Source organism: Mangifera indica, chromosome 3 (assembly GCF_011075055.1).
Source record: "Mangifera indica cultivar Alphonso chromosome 3, CATAS_Mindica_2.1, whole genome shotgun sequence".
Lineage (NCBI taxonomy): Eukaryota > Viridiplantae > Streptophyta > Magnoliopsida > Sapindales > Anacardiaceae > Mangifera > Mangifera indica.
Genome location: NC_058139.1, coordinates 22,472,530 through 22,486,399, shown reverse-complemented (window position 1 = coordinate 22,486,399; position 13,870 = coordinate 22,472,530). Strand labels below are relative to the sequence as shown.

The 13,870-nt window shown below is 34.6% G+C and overlaps 2 protein-coding genes across 4 annotated transcripts; both read right to left on the bottom strand.

Annotated features, from left to right (window-relative positions):
- On the bottom strand, positions 1-5,563 carry LOC123210097 (mitogen-activated protein kinase 16). 2 transcript variants are annotated; one of them, XM_044628295.1, is made up of 10 exons: positions 4,915-5,561; positions 3,544-3,952; positions 3,259-3,386; positions 3,080-3,139; positions 2,560-2,709; positions 2,283-2,438; positions 1,991-2,202; positions 1,327-1,428; positions 1,025-1,185; positions 1-673 (listed from the first exon to the last, which is right to left on the bottom strand). In XM_044628295.1, exons 1-10 carry the CDS (start codon positions 4,936-4,938, stop codon positions 390-392), a joined length of 1,686 nt encoding a protein of 561 aa, XP_044484230.1. In that variant the 5' UTR covers positions 4,939-5,561; the 3' UTR covers positions 1-389. The 2 variants fall into 2 exon arrangements, with proteins under 2 accessions (XP_044484230.1, XP_044484231.1); XM_044628296.1 differs by lacking the exon at positions 1,025-1,185 and having other exon boundaries at positions 510-673; positions 4,915-5,563.
- A 3,663-nt stretch (positions 5,564-9,226) lies between these two features.
- On the bottom strand, positions 9,227-13,825 carry LOC123211960 (endo-1,3;1,4-beta-D-glucanase-like). 2 transcript variants are annotated; one of them, XM_044630948.1, is made up of 8 exons: positions 13,738-13,825; positions 13,120-13,284; positions 12,197-12,218; positions 10,822-10,945; positions 10,409-10,499; positions 10,061-10,150; positions 9,835-9,935; positions 9,227-9,584 (listed from the first exon to the last, which is right to left on the bottom strand). In XM_044630948.1, exons 2-8 carry the CDS (start codon positions 13,265-13,267, stop codon positions 9,444-9,446), a joined length of 717 nt encoding a protein of 238 aa, XP_044486883.1. In that variant the 5' UTR covers positions 13,268-13,284; positions 13,738-13,825; the 3' UTR covers positions 9,227-9,443. The 2 variants fall into 2 exon arrangements, with proteins under 2 accessions (XP_044486883.1, XP_044486882.1); XM_044630947.1 differs by having other exon boundaries at positions 13,671-13,808.
- Positions 13,826-13,870: the final 45 nt, after the last annotated feature.

Below are 13,870 nucleotides of genomic sequence, written 5' to 3'. Positions count from 1 at the left end.
TTACAAAATAGATGTGATTATACACAAGTCAAAAGGATACAACAATTCAGTGTTACAGGTTTGGCCTGCCCAAAATAACTTGAATCAGACATGGAGGAATCAGACATGGAGGACAAAGTGGTGATAACAAAATTCTAACCTGAAAAGAATTTCAAGAAAACACAAGAGTACTTGGCAACTCAAGGAATTGCCTTGTTTATTGTTCTGACCATACAAGTACAGGGTCAACCTTTCTAGTTAGAGCTACAAATTACAACTTTGAGAGCTTTGTGATGTTGCAGACTTCAGTCCCTGCAGGCCACATGATTTCTTGTTGAAAGAAGATCAATCCGCAGCAGCGAGGCACCACCATCATCAGTTTAGTGTAGATGAAAAACACAAACTTGGTGTCAATACCAGTTGCTTCCACAACCGCCTTGAGCAGCAGCAACTTTCCGTGCCATGTACTGAGGTTTTGGCTGCAGTCCATTGGAACTTTCAACGGATGCATCATCTGCAGAGTCATTTTTACAGATAGGGTTTCTTCGTTGATATGAACTAGCAGGATATTGAGAAGAGACTGCTGGATTTTTCACCACCCTCCGCTGATCAAGAGCCTCTGCTGCCACTGCAGCTCCACAATTGTTGTAACGCAATACTGAACCGACAACTTTCCCAGGTCTTGCAGCACCCGCTGGAATGAAAACATTAATAAATTAGCCATTAGTAAATCATACACGACACAAGCTGAGCAACATGTATCAAGAGTGAATGGCAAATTCCCTATGCTATATAAAACGCGAATAACATTAAGGATTTTCATAACGCAAGTTCAGGTATTCCAGTATTGGGGAAACAAAAAAGAGTACTACAGAGCTTAACAACAAGGTTCACATCAAGTTGCATAGACAGCAATGTTTACACACAATAATCCACGGTCCAATAATAGTGAGGGATGAACACGAAGAAACCACAACCAATGTCATAAAGATGGTTGGTTCAGTGAGTACTGTCAACTAGTTGCAATTAGATAAAACTAAATTACCTTGGGTACTTTGAGGAACTTGAAGAGGGAGCCTTGTCATAGGCACCCCAGAAGTCCTATCCAAAGGTGGTTTTTCAACTTCTTTGATGGAACATTTGGAAAGATTATCTGTGACATCTACTGAATTCTGTATTGGTTTATCACAGTACAATACACATGGCCTGAATGCATAAAATTTCATAAGGATGCTGGAAAATGCTATAAAATAAAGTTTGATTTCAGCATTAAAGAAGCATATTCATGTATAAATAAAGATGCCTGAGAAATGGATAGCAGCTTGCCCAATTTATAACAGGGGATACCTGGGTAATGATGCATGTTGCCTCTCGGGTGGAGCAACAGTGGCGCCATTTCCATAGTGCTCCTCAAGGTAAGCAAATTGCTTCTTAAAATGATCAACAGCACTGCATAAGAAATTAATACATCAGACAACAATTTTCACATAAGGAACTCTTAACATCCTTCAGAATAAAGACTCAAGGCTTTCACAAAACTGCAAGAGTTCAAATACAATTGTTAAGTTCTTTCAATCGATTTAAGCTTTTCAGAAGTAACAAAGTTTGGTGGAAAAGGAAGTCTTTTCTCAAATCCCTCCATTCTATTAATTTACAACACAAAGGAAGTAAGATCTCTGCTTGGATATGCATTTACATTCATGCGACAAGTTTGTTAATTAAATTAGGCCAGTGGTCTCATAAGGAACTTGGTATTTCAACTTAAGTTTTGGAATTAATGGTTCCTCAACAAAAGTAATATTTAAACAACAGAACTACTAAAATTATCAACAATCAAGAGGAATACTGCAAAGAAAAGTTCACATCAATTATACAAGATTGGTGAAAAATTGAATGGTCAGATACAAGTTCACAACCGTCAAAGTGGAACAAAATCAATGAAAAAAAATGCAGCTTCATTTAGCAGCACGGTTATATGTTTTCATAACAAAATATAAATAGACAACAATACCTTGGATACATGAAGCCTGTTGGTTCCGAGCCTTCTAAATACTCTTTCAACATTTTAGGATGGTATTCAAGAATTTCTCGGTATATAAGCTCCCTTACATCTTCCTTTGTTATCCTTCGTCTCTCAAATTCAAATTCCATCTTGGTAACTGGTTGCGCAGAAGGCTCTCTCTCAACCTTGGCTAAACCCTTAAAATATGGATCAGCAAGGGCCTGACAACATACAGCAACACATCTCCTTTGGAACAAAAATTAATATTTTTTTGAAAAATAAGATAGGACATAAAAATCACCTCTTCTGCCGTAGGTCGATCCTTGGGTTCAAATGCCAACATTTTTTCTAATAAACGAAGTGCAAGGGGATTGGCATTAGGGAACTTCTGCGAGAAAAGAATGGGTCTTTTCCTCCGCATGCTACTCAAGTATCTCCGAGCTTTCTCATTCCTCACCTGTCCATATAATATCAATAATTCAGCAAGAAAATGCATAAAGACCAAGATGAAACAGTGTACTAATAAACTTAAAATAATTATATCCACACCAAGACGACAAGATTAACATTGAACAGACCCTGGCAATGGCTTCAGCTGATGGTGTTCCAAGAAGATCAGTCATGAGGTCTAATTGATGAACAACGTTTTTCCCAGGGAAAAGAGGCTTCCCAGTTAAAAGCTCAGCAAAAATACAACCAATGCTCCATATATCAATTGCTGGTGTATACTGATAGAAAAGCAAAGAGTATAATTAATAGCAAAACATGCTATGTTAGAGAAATGTATCAAGCATCAACAGTACAAACAGAATACTGAAAAAAAAGTTGCATCTCATGAAAGAAAATAAGAAAAATATCATTATAAATAGATCTAATTTGAGCTGAGCAGAGCTCATCCACTAGAAGAGAACATTAAACCTAAGCTTAGCATTTTAAAACATATAAAAACTCCTCCTGACGATGTACACCGTACATTGACAAACAAAATTGAACAGAGGCACTTGAGAACAATCACTTTACACAGAACATGAATCACAATACCAGATGCAAAGATCAAGCTACTTCCAAGAAAATGGTAAGTGGTAATAGTTCTAGCACCTTTGAGAAAAAGGATCCACACAGTTCTGGAGCCCTGTACCACCTTGTTGCAACATAATCCTGTTAGAATTTAAAAAAAAAAAAAGGAATTGTCATTTCTGACAAAATTGACCAAGAAAGAAAATTTGTAATCCATGCAAATTGTTTCACAAGTAGCAGTCAGCTAACATAAAACTTACAGTCCAAAAAATAGCCGTCGGAGTATCACTGAAAGCTACTCTTGCAAGACCAAAGTCACAGATCTTGAGTTTACAGTCAGCATTTGCTAAGATATTCTTGGGCTTCAGGTCTCGATGAAAGACATTTGCTACAAAACCAGAAAAGATTAAGATAAAAAATTCAGACTACTATGTTCACTGACAACAACTTAAAGTAACTTTCTTGCTGAAGGTACATCTATAAGTTATAACTATACAAACAGGAAGACAGAGAAACATTCTACTATCAAAGAATAAGATTTCAACCTGTATGAATGTACTTCAGACCTCGCAGAAGCTGATAAAGAAAAAATTGGTAGTGTTCTGGAGTCAAGTCATCATTTGCTTTAATAACCTGGTGTAAATCAGATTCCATGAGTTCGAAAACAACATATATGTCTTTGAATTCCCGTCTAGATGGAGGTAACAAGATGTGTTTGATCTCAACAATATCTGGATGACGCAAGAGTCTGAGAAGTTTAATCTCACGAAGGATGCGGGTCGCATCAGAGACATGCTCGAATATGTCATTGATTTTCTTAATTGCAACCCTTTCTCCAGTATGTGTATCATATGCAGAGCAAACAACACCGTAGCTTCCTTTACCAATCACTTCCTCAATTCTGTATCTACTCCCCTCACCATATTCTGTGAAGAAGTCTACATCTACAGATGACTGCATTACCACAATAATATCAACAAAACACTCAGAGAGTAACTTATAGAAATCAATCAACCTCTCACATATTCTGTGAAGAAGTCTACATCTACAGGTGACTGCATTACCACAATTTAGACATTCCAAAAACTAAAATTTGATAGAAACCCTTTCAGCCATCTCTCATCATCAAGGTTTTGCCTAATTGCTAACCTCCATCTAAGTATAAGCACAACGGAAGAACTTGGTCTACATTCTGCACTTATCATAATGAATTCAAATAAAATGCCAATGATTACATAAAAGACGAGGTGAAAAGGATTTTCTAGAGTTCCATAGCCTAGACAAAGAAACACAGACAGAAGCACCCTGAAACTGAATGCAAAATGAAAATCAATGATTTTTTTGTAAGGTGGCCTTGAGAAAGCAAAAGAAGAGGAGAAATGGGAAAGAATTAGAATGTTAAATTTGTGGCAGAGAACCTCCATAATCCTAAGCCAAAAAATGTGATATTCCTTGTATCAATTAGGTCACATTTACAGTTCCCTAATCAACTTTAAACCCCAAAACTTATGCTAAAGCAACTAAACCACTCAGTTCTTAAGTGTCAAGAACATTGCAGTTGGAACTCCCACCAAATTGTCAAAAGAGACATAACCATGTGTCACTGAAGATGGACATGACCATGACATGCTGTTCTTTCCTATCCGGGTACAAAAATTATAACCAGTATACAACAAGCATTTCCAGTATAATGGGGCCACAAAAAGAAATTACAAGGACTATATAGAACAATTGATAACATATTTTTGATCTAAAGTAACAAAAAACATAAGCAACCAGTAATCACCAACACATACGCATCCCTAGTCCTAATATTCATTTAGATCTTGCACCATGAATACCAGCTTCCACAAGCTTCCACAAGTTCATATACATACACAAAAAAATGCACACATATCCGAAACGATAAAATTAACCTTTTTTCTTTGATCAGGCTGCATCTCAGCGACAAAGCATGAAAACACTTCAACGCAAATAAATCACCAAGTTGAACTTTAACTGCAACTCCAACCACAAGATCACAAAAATCCAGATAACCGAAACCCAATAATCCCACCAAACCAAAAATACCCAGAAGCTAAAACTAAACAAAAAAAGCACCCAAATGCTAGGATCAACAACCCTTAACTTCTAGCAAACGACAAGTGCAAAGAAAAAGGGAACAAAAACGATTAGTTTGCAAATAAGACACAGTCACTCAATTCTTGTTTTACTAAAAACAAATCAGCAAAATAACTTTTGTGGCGGAGGAGTCTGAAAAATGCAGCTGTAATTTAGCGGAAATAACTAAAATTTGATGAATCAAAGAAAACGACCAAAAAAAAAAAAACTAGTACACTTTGTGTTGTGAGAAAACAAATAATAAATGAAAAAGCTTTGAGCTTTGAGAGACTATTTGTTTTTTCAACAAGAAAACGAAAACTGTAGGGGCTTTGTGAAAAGGGTGTTGAGCGATTAGATCTTGAGAGGAACGGAGAACGGATAAATCTACGTGGGCTTTGTGCTGTGCTTTCAAGCTGAAAGCTTTTTTTTATCTGAAAGCAGAAAGAGAGAGAACAAAAACGGGCGGAGTAGGATTTTTATTTTTTATTTTTTCGAATTTGATGAAAAAGTAAGACAATAATTTTATTATGAAAAGACCATTTTACCCTAAAACTTCATTAAATTTGCCAATAAAAGTGTGTAAATAAATTATGAACTTCTCGTATCAAATTTTAAGCTGTAGCCGTTGGATTAAAATTTGGATTGAACTGATATCGATTAATAATTAATGTCAATTTTATATAAATTAACATTAAAAATCTATTTTACTTATTAAACTAGATTTATTTGAAATTAAATTAAATAAATAATATTTAATTATGATTAATTTATGAATTTTTATATTAATATCATATATAACTCAACCTCATTTTAAATTTTTTATTATATTATAATAATATTATTGATCAGATCAATCGATTGATAAACCAATTTCCTAACTAGATTAGCTCCTAATCAGAGTCAAATACACTAATTAATTTTGAAAAATTATTAAATAAATAAGGTGGAATTTGATATTTCCATGAAGGGGGAAATAGATATTTTGTATCCTATTATCCTTTTATAGATGAAAAATTAATTTGAGAAATTAAAAAAGTAATCTTGAAATTTACTCTTTTTTTTATGGCTGGATTTGACAAAGCTATTGATGTTTGAGTTGTTATTTGGATCAACTGAATCAAATTTGATTTAAGAATTAGATTTGGTTTCTAAAAAAGTTGACTTCAAACAGATTTGAATATTCGAATTCAAATTTGAGTTAATTCAAATATAGTTATCAGTATTTTATGATATATAATATGTATTATATGATACGATACGATATATATTTTTGATACGAATCGATAAACTTTTAAAATAAAATAATGATATATTAGAGATACATATGACAAATCTTAAATTTTCAAAAGTATTTGTAATATTTTTTATAATAATGATGTATCAATTAGATTTTTTCATTATTTTATTATTTGATATTTTATTTTTCAAAAGTTGTATTATACGATATGATATAATATTCGATATATGATACAAAAAATTACGTTTTTGATACATTATTTAACTATTATGAGTTCAAGTCAAATTCAAAATTAAATTATTTTTTGGTCGAGTGTGAGTTTTAATTGTGGTTTTAAAAATTGATTCGAATCGACTAGTTAAACTCACCCACAAAGAAAAACAAAAATTGTTTATTGAAAAAATTTTTTGGGAGTTGGATTAGAATGGACCATAGTTCAACCATTCAAACAAATTGCTCAAGTTTGTAGTTGGACAAGAAAAAACTTGGGTTAAACCTAGTTGTTTTGTTGTTTGAACTCTAACCCAAAACCTTATCCAATTCAAATTACAAGTTTAGTGATTAATTATATAAAATTATTTTTAATATTTATTTAAATAATTAATTGGTCAAATAGTCTAATCATTAAATAAATCTAATCCCTGTCCTAATCAAATCAATTTTTAATATAACTCTGAAATATAATAGTTTTAACTCATTAATCTCAAGTTAAACTTTTTAAATTTATGTAAATCTCAAATTAGACCTTGCTTGGATTAGGATAAGATCAAATCTAATCCTATTTGTTGTATTTCATGGCAATGAAGTTGAGATGACTTGACTTGAGTGAAGTGGAATAGTTAATTTATATATGAAAGGAAAAAAGGAAGCTTACAAAATAATGGAAGAGAGAAAGAGAGAAGAAATGGCAGTGCCCCTTCAAGGGTAGACTGGTAAAAAGTGTAGAATATTTTAATACGAGAGTATGAATTTAAAATCTATTAATAAGTGATCAAGAGAGCAGCTATTAAATCTATACAGAGATTGTTTGGATCGATAGACAGTGACAAAATGTGCACCACTTCCTTTGTGAGACATATGAGGCAATTAGACTGTCTCGCTTTTAAGTATAGATTTGAGTTTAGAGTAGTACGAGATTGTATTGGCTTGTAGGGCTGGATCCGAGCCGAGGTTTGAACCCGAAATGAGCTCGGCTAAGCCAAGTTCGAGCTGATTGGAGTTGGCATGGTAGATTTTTTTTTTAATTTTTTATATAAAATGACATCGTTTTGATAAGAAAAAATGAATCGAATCGAACACGAGCCCGAAACGAGCTGAGTTGAGCTCGAGCCGAACTCAAATCGCTCATATATAAACCGAGCCGAGCCGAGCCGAGCTCGAGCTAGCTGCAAGCCGAGCTCGGCTCGAATCCAGCCCTATTGGCTTGAAAGACTTAGACTGAATTTGACAAACTCTCCTTAAATCAACTCAAACTTAGTTCGATTTGAGATGAGTTGAGTTTAAATTTAATTCAAGTTTAACTACAATATCAAATCAAACCAAAATCAATTTGAATTCATATTCAATTTAAATGTGTCAAACTCAAGTTAAACCTCCAGTTCGACAACTCAACTCAAATTCAAGAATTTGCTCCATTGCCACATCAGAGTTTGTCTTTTTCTTCAACGACTCTTTTTTTTTTCCAATGTCACTGTTTATCGTTTAAACCAACTCGATTCGATTTGAATCCATCTGTACCTCAACTTATAAAGAATTATCTTCTGAATTTACCCTTGGTTATACCCAAACCACATCCTAATTTGGCCAAACAAGCATCAACAAAAACCATCATTGTTCAGGGCTCCCACAACGCTGGAAATAAATAAATATATATATACGTATATAAAAGTAATTTATTTCTATTTTCCTGTTTGTGGTGGTTGGTTGAAGAAAATGGGGCTTGTGACCTATCTCAATCTCAAGTATGTGTGGATATGGGACACTATGCAATACTGACCACACACAACACGGAAGCCCTGGACTACAAATTCTCCTTTTCCGTCAATTTTAGACTTTGAATTCCTGTGAATATGCCCACCAAGATGCTCAAGAAGTCTATGTTAAAGAAATAATAAAACTGTCTGCATCCACTTTTGAGTAATTGTTCAATCATACAATAAATAATTATCTAATTATCCAATTAAATACTTAAAATCGGATGCAAATACCGCACTTAGTTAGCCCTCTTAAGCCCAAGTATATGCAACTGATAGGTAAAAACAACAAGAGTACACCAACACAAAGTTTATGGGAATTCTTCCTAACCTTCTATTAATCTCAAATAAAAGGAATACAAGTCTGATATAGGGGTACATTTGCTCAACGCTCTCACTGTCCCTCTGTCTTTCATAACTTGATGACACTAATGCAAGCCTGCTACAGGGGTACCATCACTCGACACTCTCACCGTCCCTCTGTCTTTCAGGACTTAGCAACACGGACTGACCTTTTTTTAACTCAACACAACTGAGCAATTTTTAGCCTACAAAAGGCACTAAGGATGTGGCCGACAACTGCATTTCTCTGATATAATCAAGGGTTCATGAGACACTTTTGTTATGTGGATCTTTTATAGCTAATGTCACCATGAACTCCATTCCTGCCTTGTGGTCATAGCTAAGTTGACAGATTTTACCTCTTCTTGGAGAAATTCCATGGCAGTACAACTGACCCGATAATGGAGCACGTGTTATACACAGACACTAACATGACACATCATCATTAGATGGTTGTACATGCATCAAATGCACCGAAGAATTCTTCTTTGTACATAGATAGCAGTTCATCCTATAGAAACATAAATGACAGACTAAAAAAATGGCCCAAAATCACAGACTAAAGAAGCACAGTTGAGAAACAAAACTCATTGATTTCACAATCTTCTACACAGATGGGTACATAAAGTGCTCACAGAGACATATTTTACTGAATATAAGATGCATATCAGACACGTTATTATTTGATATTCAGACATCACAGATAATAAAAGTCTGGGTAATCTTCAACTATTGATAAAAGGAGACCAAGAAATTATACATTGCCTATTACTATTATCTGGCAAGCTTCTCACTTGACATACTTGACAAACCACTCCAGAAGGTTCTGATGAGCTTCATCCGCACACCTCACAGCTTCTGTATCTTCTATATTGTATCGCACTGTCCATCCGTGTGAAACTTTCGGGAATATTTTCACAAAAGCATCAACCTAACAAAAATCATTGACCATCAAATCAAACATTCAATATCCATCGTGTGCCTAATGTCTCTTTTATTTTTAATGACTTTGCATCTCCAAATTATGTACCACATTATGAAATTAGAAACATAACAGGGAAAGACAGATAATACAACGTCACCAAAATCCTTGTCCTTAGATTAATTCTGTTACCTAAACAAAAACAAATGTGCTTTCAAGTAATTAAGTAGACAAATCTTAAGGGAAGGCATCTTCCTACCTCAGGTTTAGCAGATAAGATCTCTTCAAACTGTTTCACAAGTGCAGGCGGAGACGAATGATCAATCTCAGCTCCCAGTACAGCAATGGGAACCTCAACCACTGAGTAATTACAAAAAATTAAAACATAAATGAATAACAGAGCAATCCTAGTGAAAGCCACCCCAAGATGCCGAGAATGAAATAAGCATCTAGCACAAGACCCCAGAATATATAAGAATCCATACCCTTGATATCATCAGGAGTGACAAATGAAGGATGACACAGCACAGCGGCATTGATAAATTCTACCTTTGCAAGTTGAACTACAACTTTAGCTGAGAAGAAAAGTAGATTTTAATCAGCTCAGTCAATATTTAATATGAAAGACTATCATATGAATTTATCAAAAGGTTCCCAAAATATATTCCAAATTATTTGGCATTGCCATGTAATTCACCAATGACTAATTCATTTACATCTAAACATCACATAGATTACACATCATTTAAGATGGGAATTTTGAGATAACTTTTGAGATGTGTAATATTATTGAATATAAAAACAAAATAGTAAGGCAAAAGACCTAATCTTACCGCCCCAGCAGAAGCCTACAGCCCCAATTGCTGTTATACCTTTACTCTTCAGATCTTGAATTACCGGCTTTGCGTCATCAAACCCCTTATCCTATTAAAAACATAAAGCTCAGCCACTTAAAAGCTGACATTGATGCATTATTACAACTCCCTAAAGACATCAGAACAATGAATTTAGGCATGATTGTGACCAGGGGAGTACAGTCAGGTAGTTCGAAGGCTTAGTATAGAAACAAAAATTAATACAAATAAGGCAGCTGAATCCAATCTAGAGAGCTACATGTTAAATTCTGAGTGGACCTAAAATATTAATCCCTGTGGATATCAATGAAGTTAAAAAAAAAGAAAAAAAAAACTTTGTAACAAATATTGATTATATAAACAAGCGCATGCATCAAAATTTCAGAACTAACCGCTCCATGATCTTTTAACCAAGCTTGAAAAGGTTTTTCAGGATTAGGTTCATATGGATCTCCATAAAAGAAATCAGGAACCGCAACATAGAATCCAACTGCTGCAATCTTGTCTGCAAGCTTTCTTTATTGTAGACAACATCAGGGGATTCAGCTCCCAGAAGTAGAAATAAATGACAAAGCAGATAGTCTAACACACACATACACACACACAAAAAAAGGTCATACCGAGCCACAATAATGTTATCCTGCAGTTATTCTTCTATACGGAGCTAATTAGTCAAGAATTAGCAGGTTGTAATACACTTCATCATATTAAAGTTTTCATAATCCACAGTTCCACACTCTGACTTAAAAGTTTCATTTTTGAAACACTAATTCATCAAATTACAAAAGTAGGACACTCTACATTTTAGGGATTTATCACAACTCTTCTTCCGCAAATCTCAATTTTTGAAGTGTTGTAAACAACAGCAGCAGTTAATCAGAACGAATCAAGTAGGTGGCAAAGGAAGGGCTTGGGTAAACCATGGTTTATTTCAAAAGACAATATTTGGCGGTTAAAAACTTTCTTCCCATTCGAACAATCATTAATCTCTCAGATAATACAGTGTTTAAATGCTTCACATACCACCTTGTACCGAATGACAAACACTACACAATCTTAATATCATGTTCAAGTTTCAGCGCAAGTGGCAGTACATTAACTGATTCCTCCTTTGCACACCAGAGAATTAACATATTAGGCACCATTGGATGTCAGGCAAGGCTTTATAGTGTTGATAGCTTGAGCCTTAAATATTTTATTGAGATGATCAGACAACAATATCATCTCAGTGAGTCTCTGAAGTCTACAGTTTCACAAACACTAAGGCAATGAATACAAAAACAAAATGAGGATTCGACAAAATTACACTACGGAGGTAGCAACATGATTCTTGGCCAATATATGCAGGAGATATAAACAATTTAACCACTTGACAGCCTATCCTACAATTGTTATATGTCAGCTGATTTAGAGGCTGATAAATGGAAAAGGAAATTAGATTGTCTAAAGTATAAAGGAAGTCTGATAAGGAGGTTGGCTTAGCGCCTTAGCCCAACTTTGCAAAGTCATAGCCAGGTTCCATCTCTCTGCTATTATTTTTTTTCCTATGGTTGCCCTAAAGTAGTTTCCTTATTGTAAACACCATAATCATCCTAATTTCTTCTGGCCACTCTCAAATTATCAAGTAAAATTAACCTGTCAAAATCTACAAATAGGAAGTAACAAGAAACATAATGAAGAAAAAGGCAAAGCCAGCTAGAACAATTTATCATGTTTAAAAGAACTCATCAATTAGCTGCAGCAGTTAGAAATGAGAATAAGCTGCACCTCAAGTTTGGAGCTTCATATCCTGCAGGATCAAATCGAGACAGGTAATATTTAGAAGATCGTAGCAAACAGGAAAAAGAAAAAAGTAAACAAATAATATATAATGGATAAGAAAGTAAAATATAATCAATAAGAAAAGCGAGACCCTAGCTCTAAATAGATAACCCAACAAATAATTCCAACCAGAGAAAAAATAAACAACCACCTGAATCCACTTTTTATAATCAAACACAAGCAACCTAATAATATATTGAAGTGAAAAAAAAAAAAAAAGAAACATTAAACAAATAGAACTATTAACCATGTCGAAATTTACCAAAGAAAACCCACAAAAAGCAATCGCATAAATACTAGACACAAACACACCAGATGATATAATAGTTGATTGCAAACAACCCACTTCATAAATTGAAGTAAAATTTGAATTACAAAACAACGAACCGAGAAACAGCAAGCTCAAGCTTGAGTCAACAATAATTGAGCCTAACCCGGCTTGACACTAGCTGAGCTGCTTGCCGGTGACTCGGCTCCTTACAAAAGCAATCACATAAATACTAGACACAAACACACCAGAAAATATATTGGTTGGCTACAGACAACCCACTTCATAAAATTCAAGAACGAATTGAATTACAAAACAACTGAACCAAGAAACAGCGAGCTTGAGCTTGAGTTGACAATAATCAAGCCTAACCCAGCTCGACACGAGCCCAGCTCCGTGTAGCTTGCGAGTGGCTCGGCACGTTTACAAAAGCAATCACATAAATACCAGAGACAAATACACTAGATAATATATTGGTTGATTGCAAACAGCCCACTTCATAAAAGTGAATAACAAAACAGCCCACTTGATAGACCGAAGCAATAATTGAACAGGAAATAAAAATTTTGACTCAAACGAGTTAAAGAAAGAGGTTGGGTACCAAAAATGTCAGAAACAAGAAGAACACCAAGCTTGGATTGGGAAGAGCCATTGACGTAAGTTTTGAGTCCACCGAGCTCCTCAACATGGCCGACTCCACTGCCGGGGTTCAAGTTTGGCGGATTCGCACAACACTGAGGACCTGCCATAATTTCTTCACCTGGAACTATAATGCAAACACTCTGAGCCACAACTAGCCCGGAGACTCTAATCAACTACATATATACACAACAGTCTTGCATCATCACTGACGTTACCATCTTTTCAACTCCCCGAATAAATATTACCCTTAAAAATAAATTAATAAAATTAGTTAGAAATCCCTTTTATGACGCTGTCTGATCCAATCTTATCACTTGCATATACTTTTATTTATGGAAGTTCATTTTCAAATTTGGACCACAACTGATCTTTGCTGAAATTAAACTTCATCTCTGGGAAAAACAAACCAAACTAAGATTCATAAAGCAAGATCCTAACTGCCCATTATAGTTAATGTTTTAATGTAAGAAATTTATAATCTGGGACCAAAGAATTTGCGTTTAAACTTACTTTGTATTTACCAACTGCTGGTATGAAGGAAAATTAATCAAAGTTGCGTAGCAAATTGCCCTAGTACCTTGGAAAGTAGAGAACTTCAGAAGAGGACAATTGGGCCGGCAGTCAGACTCAAGGTTAAAGATATTTCCTTTTTTTTTAAACTGAATTTCTAATTTGAAAGCTACCATTTAACGGCTATTCTTTTTTGCTTA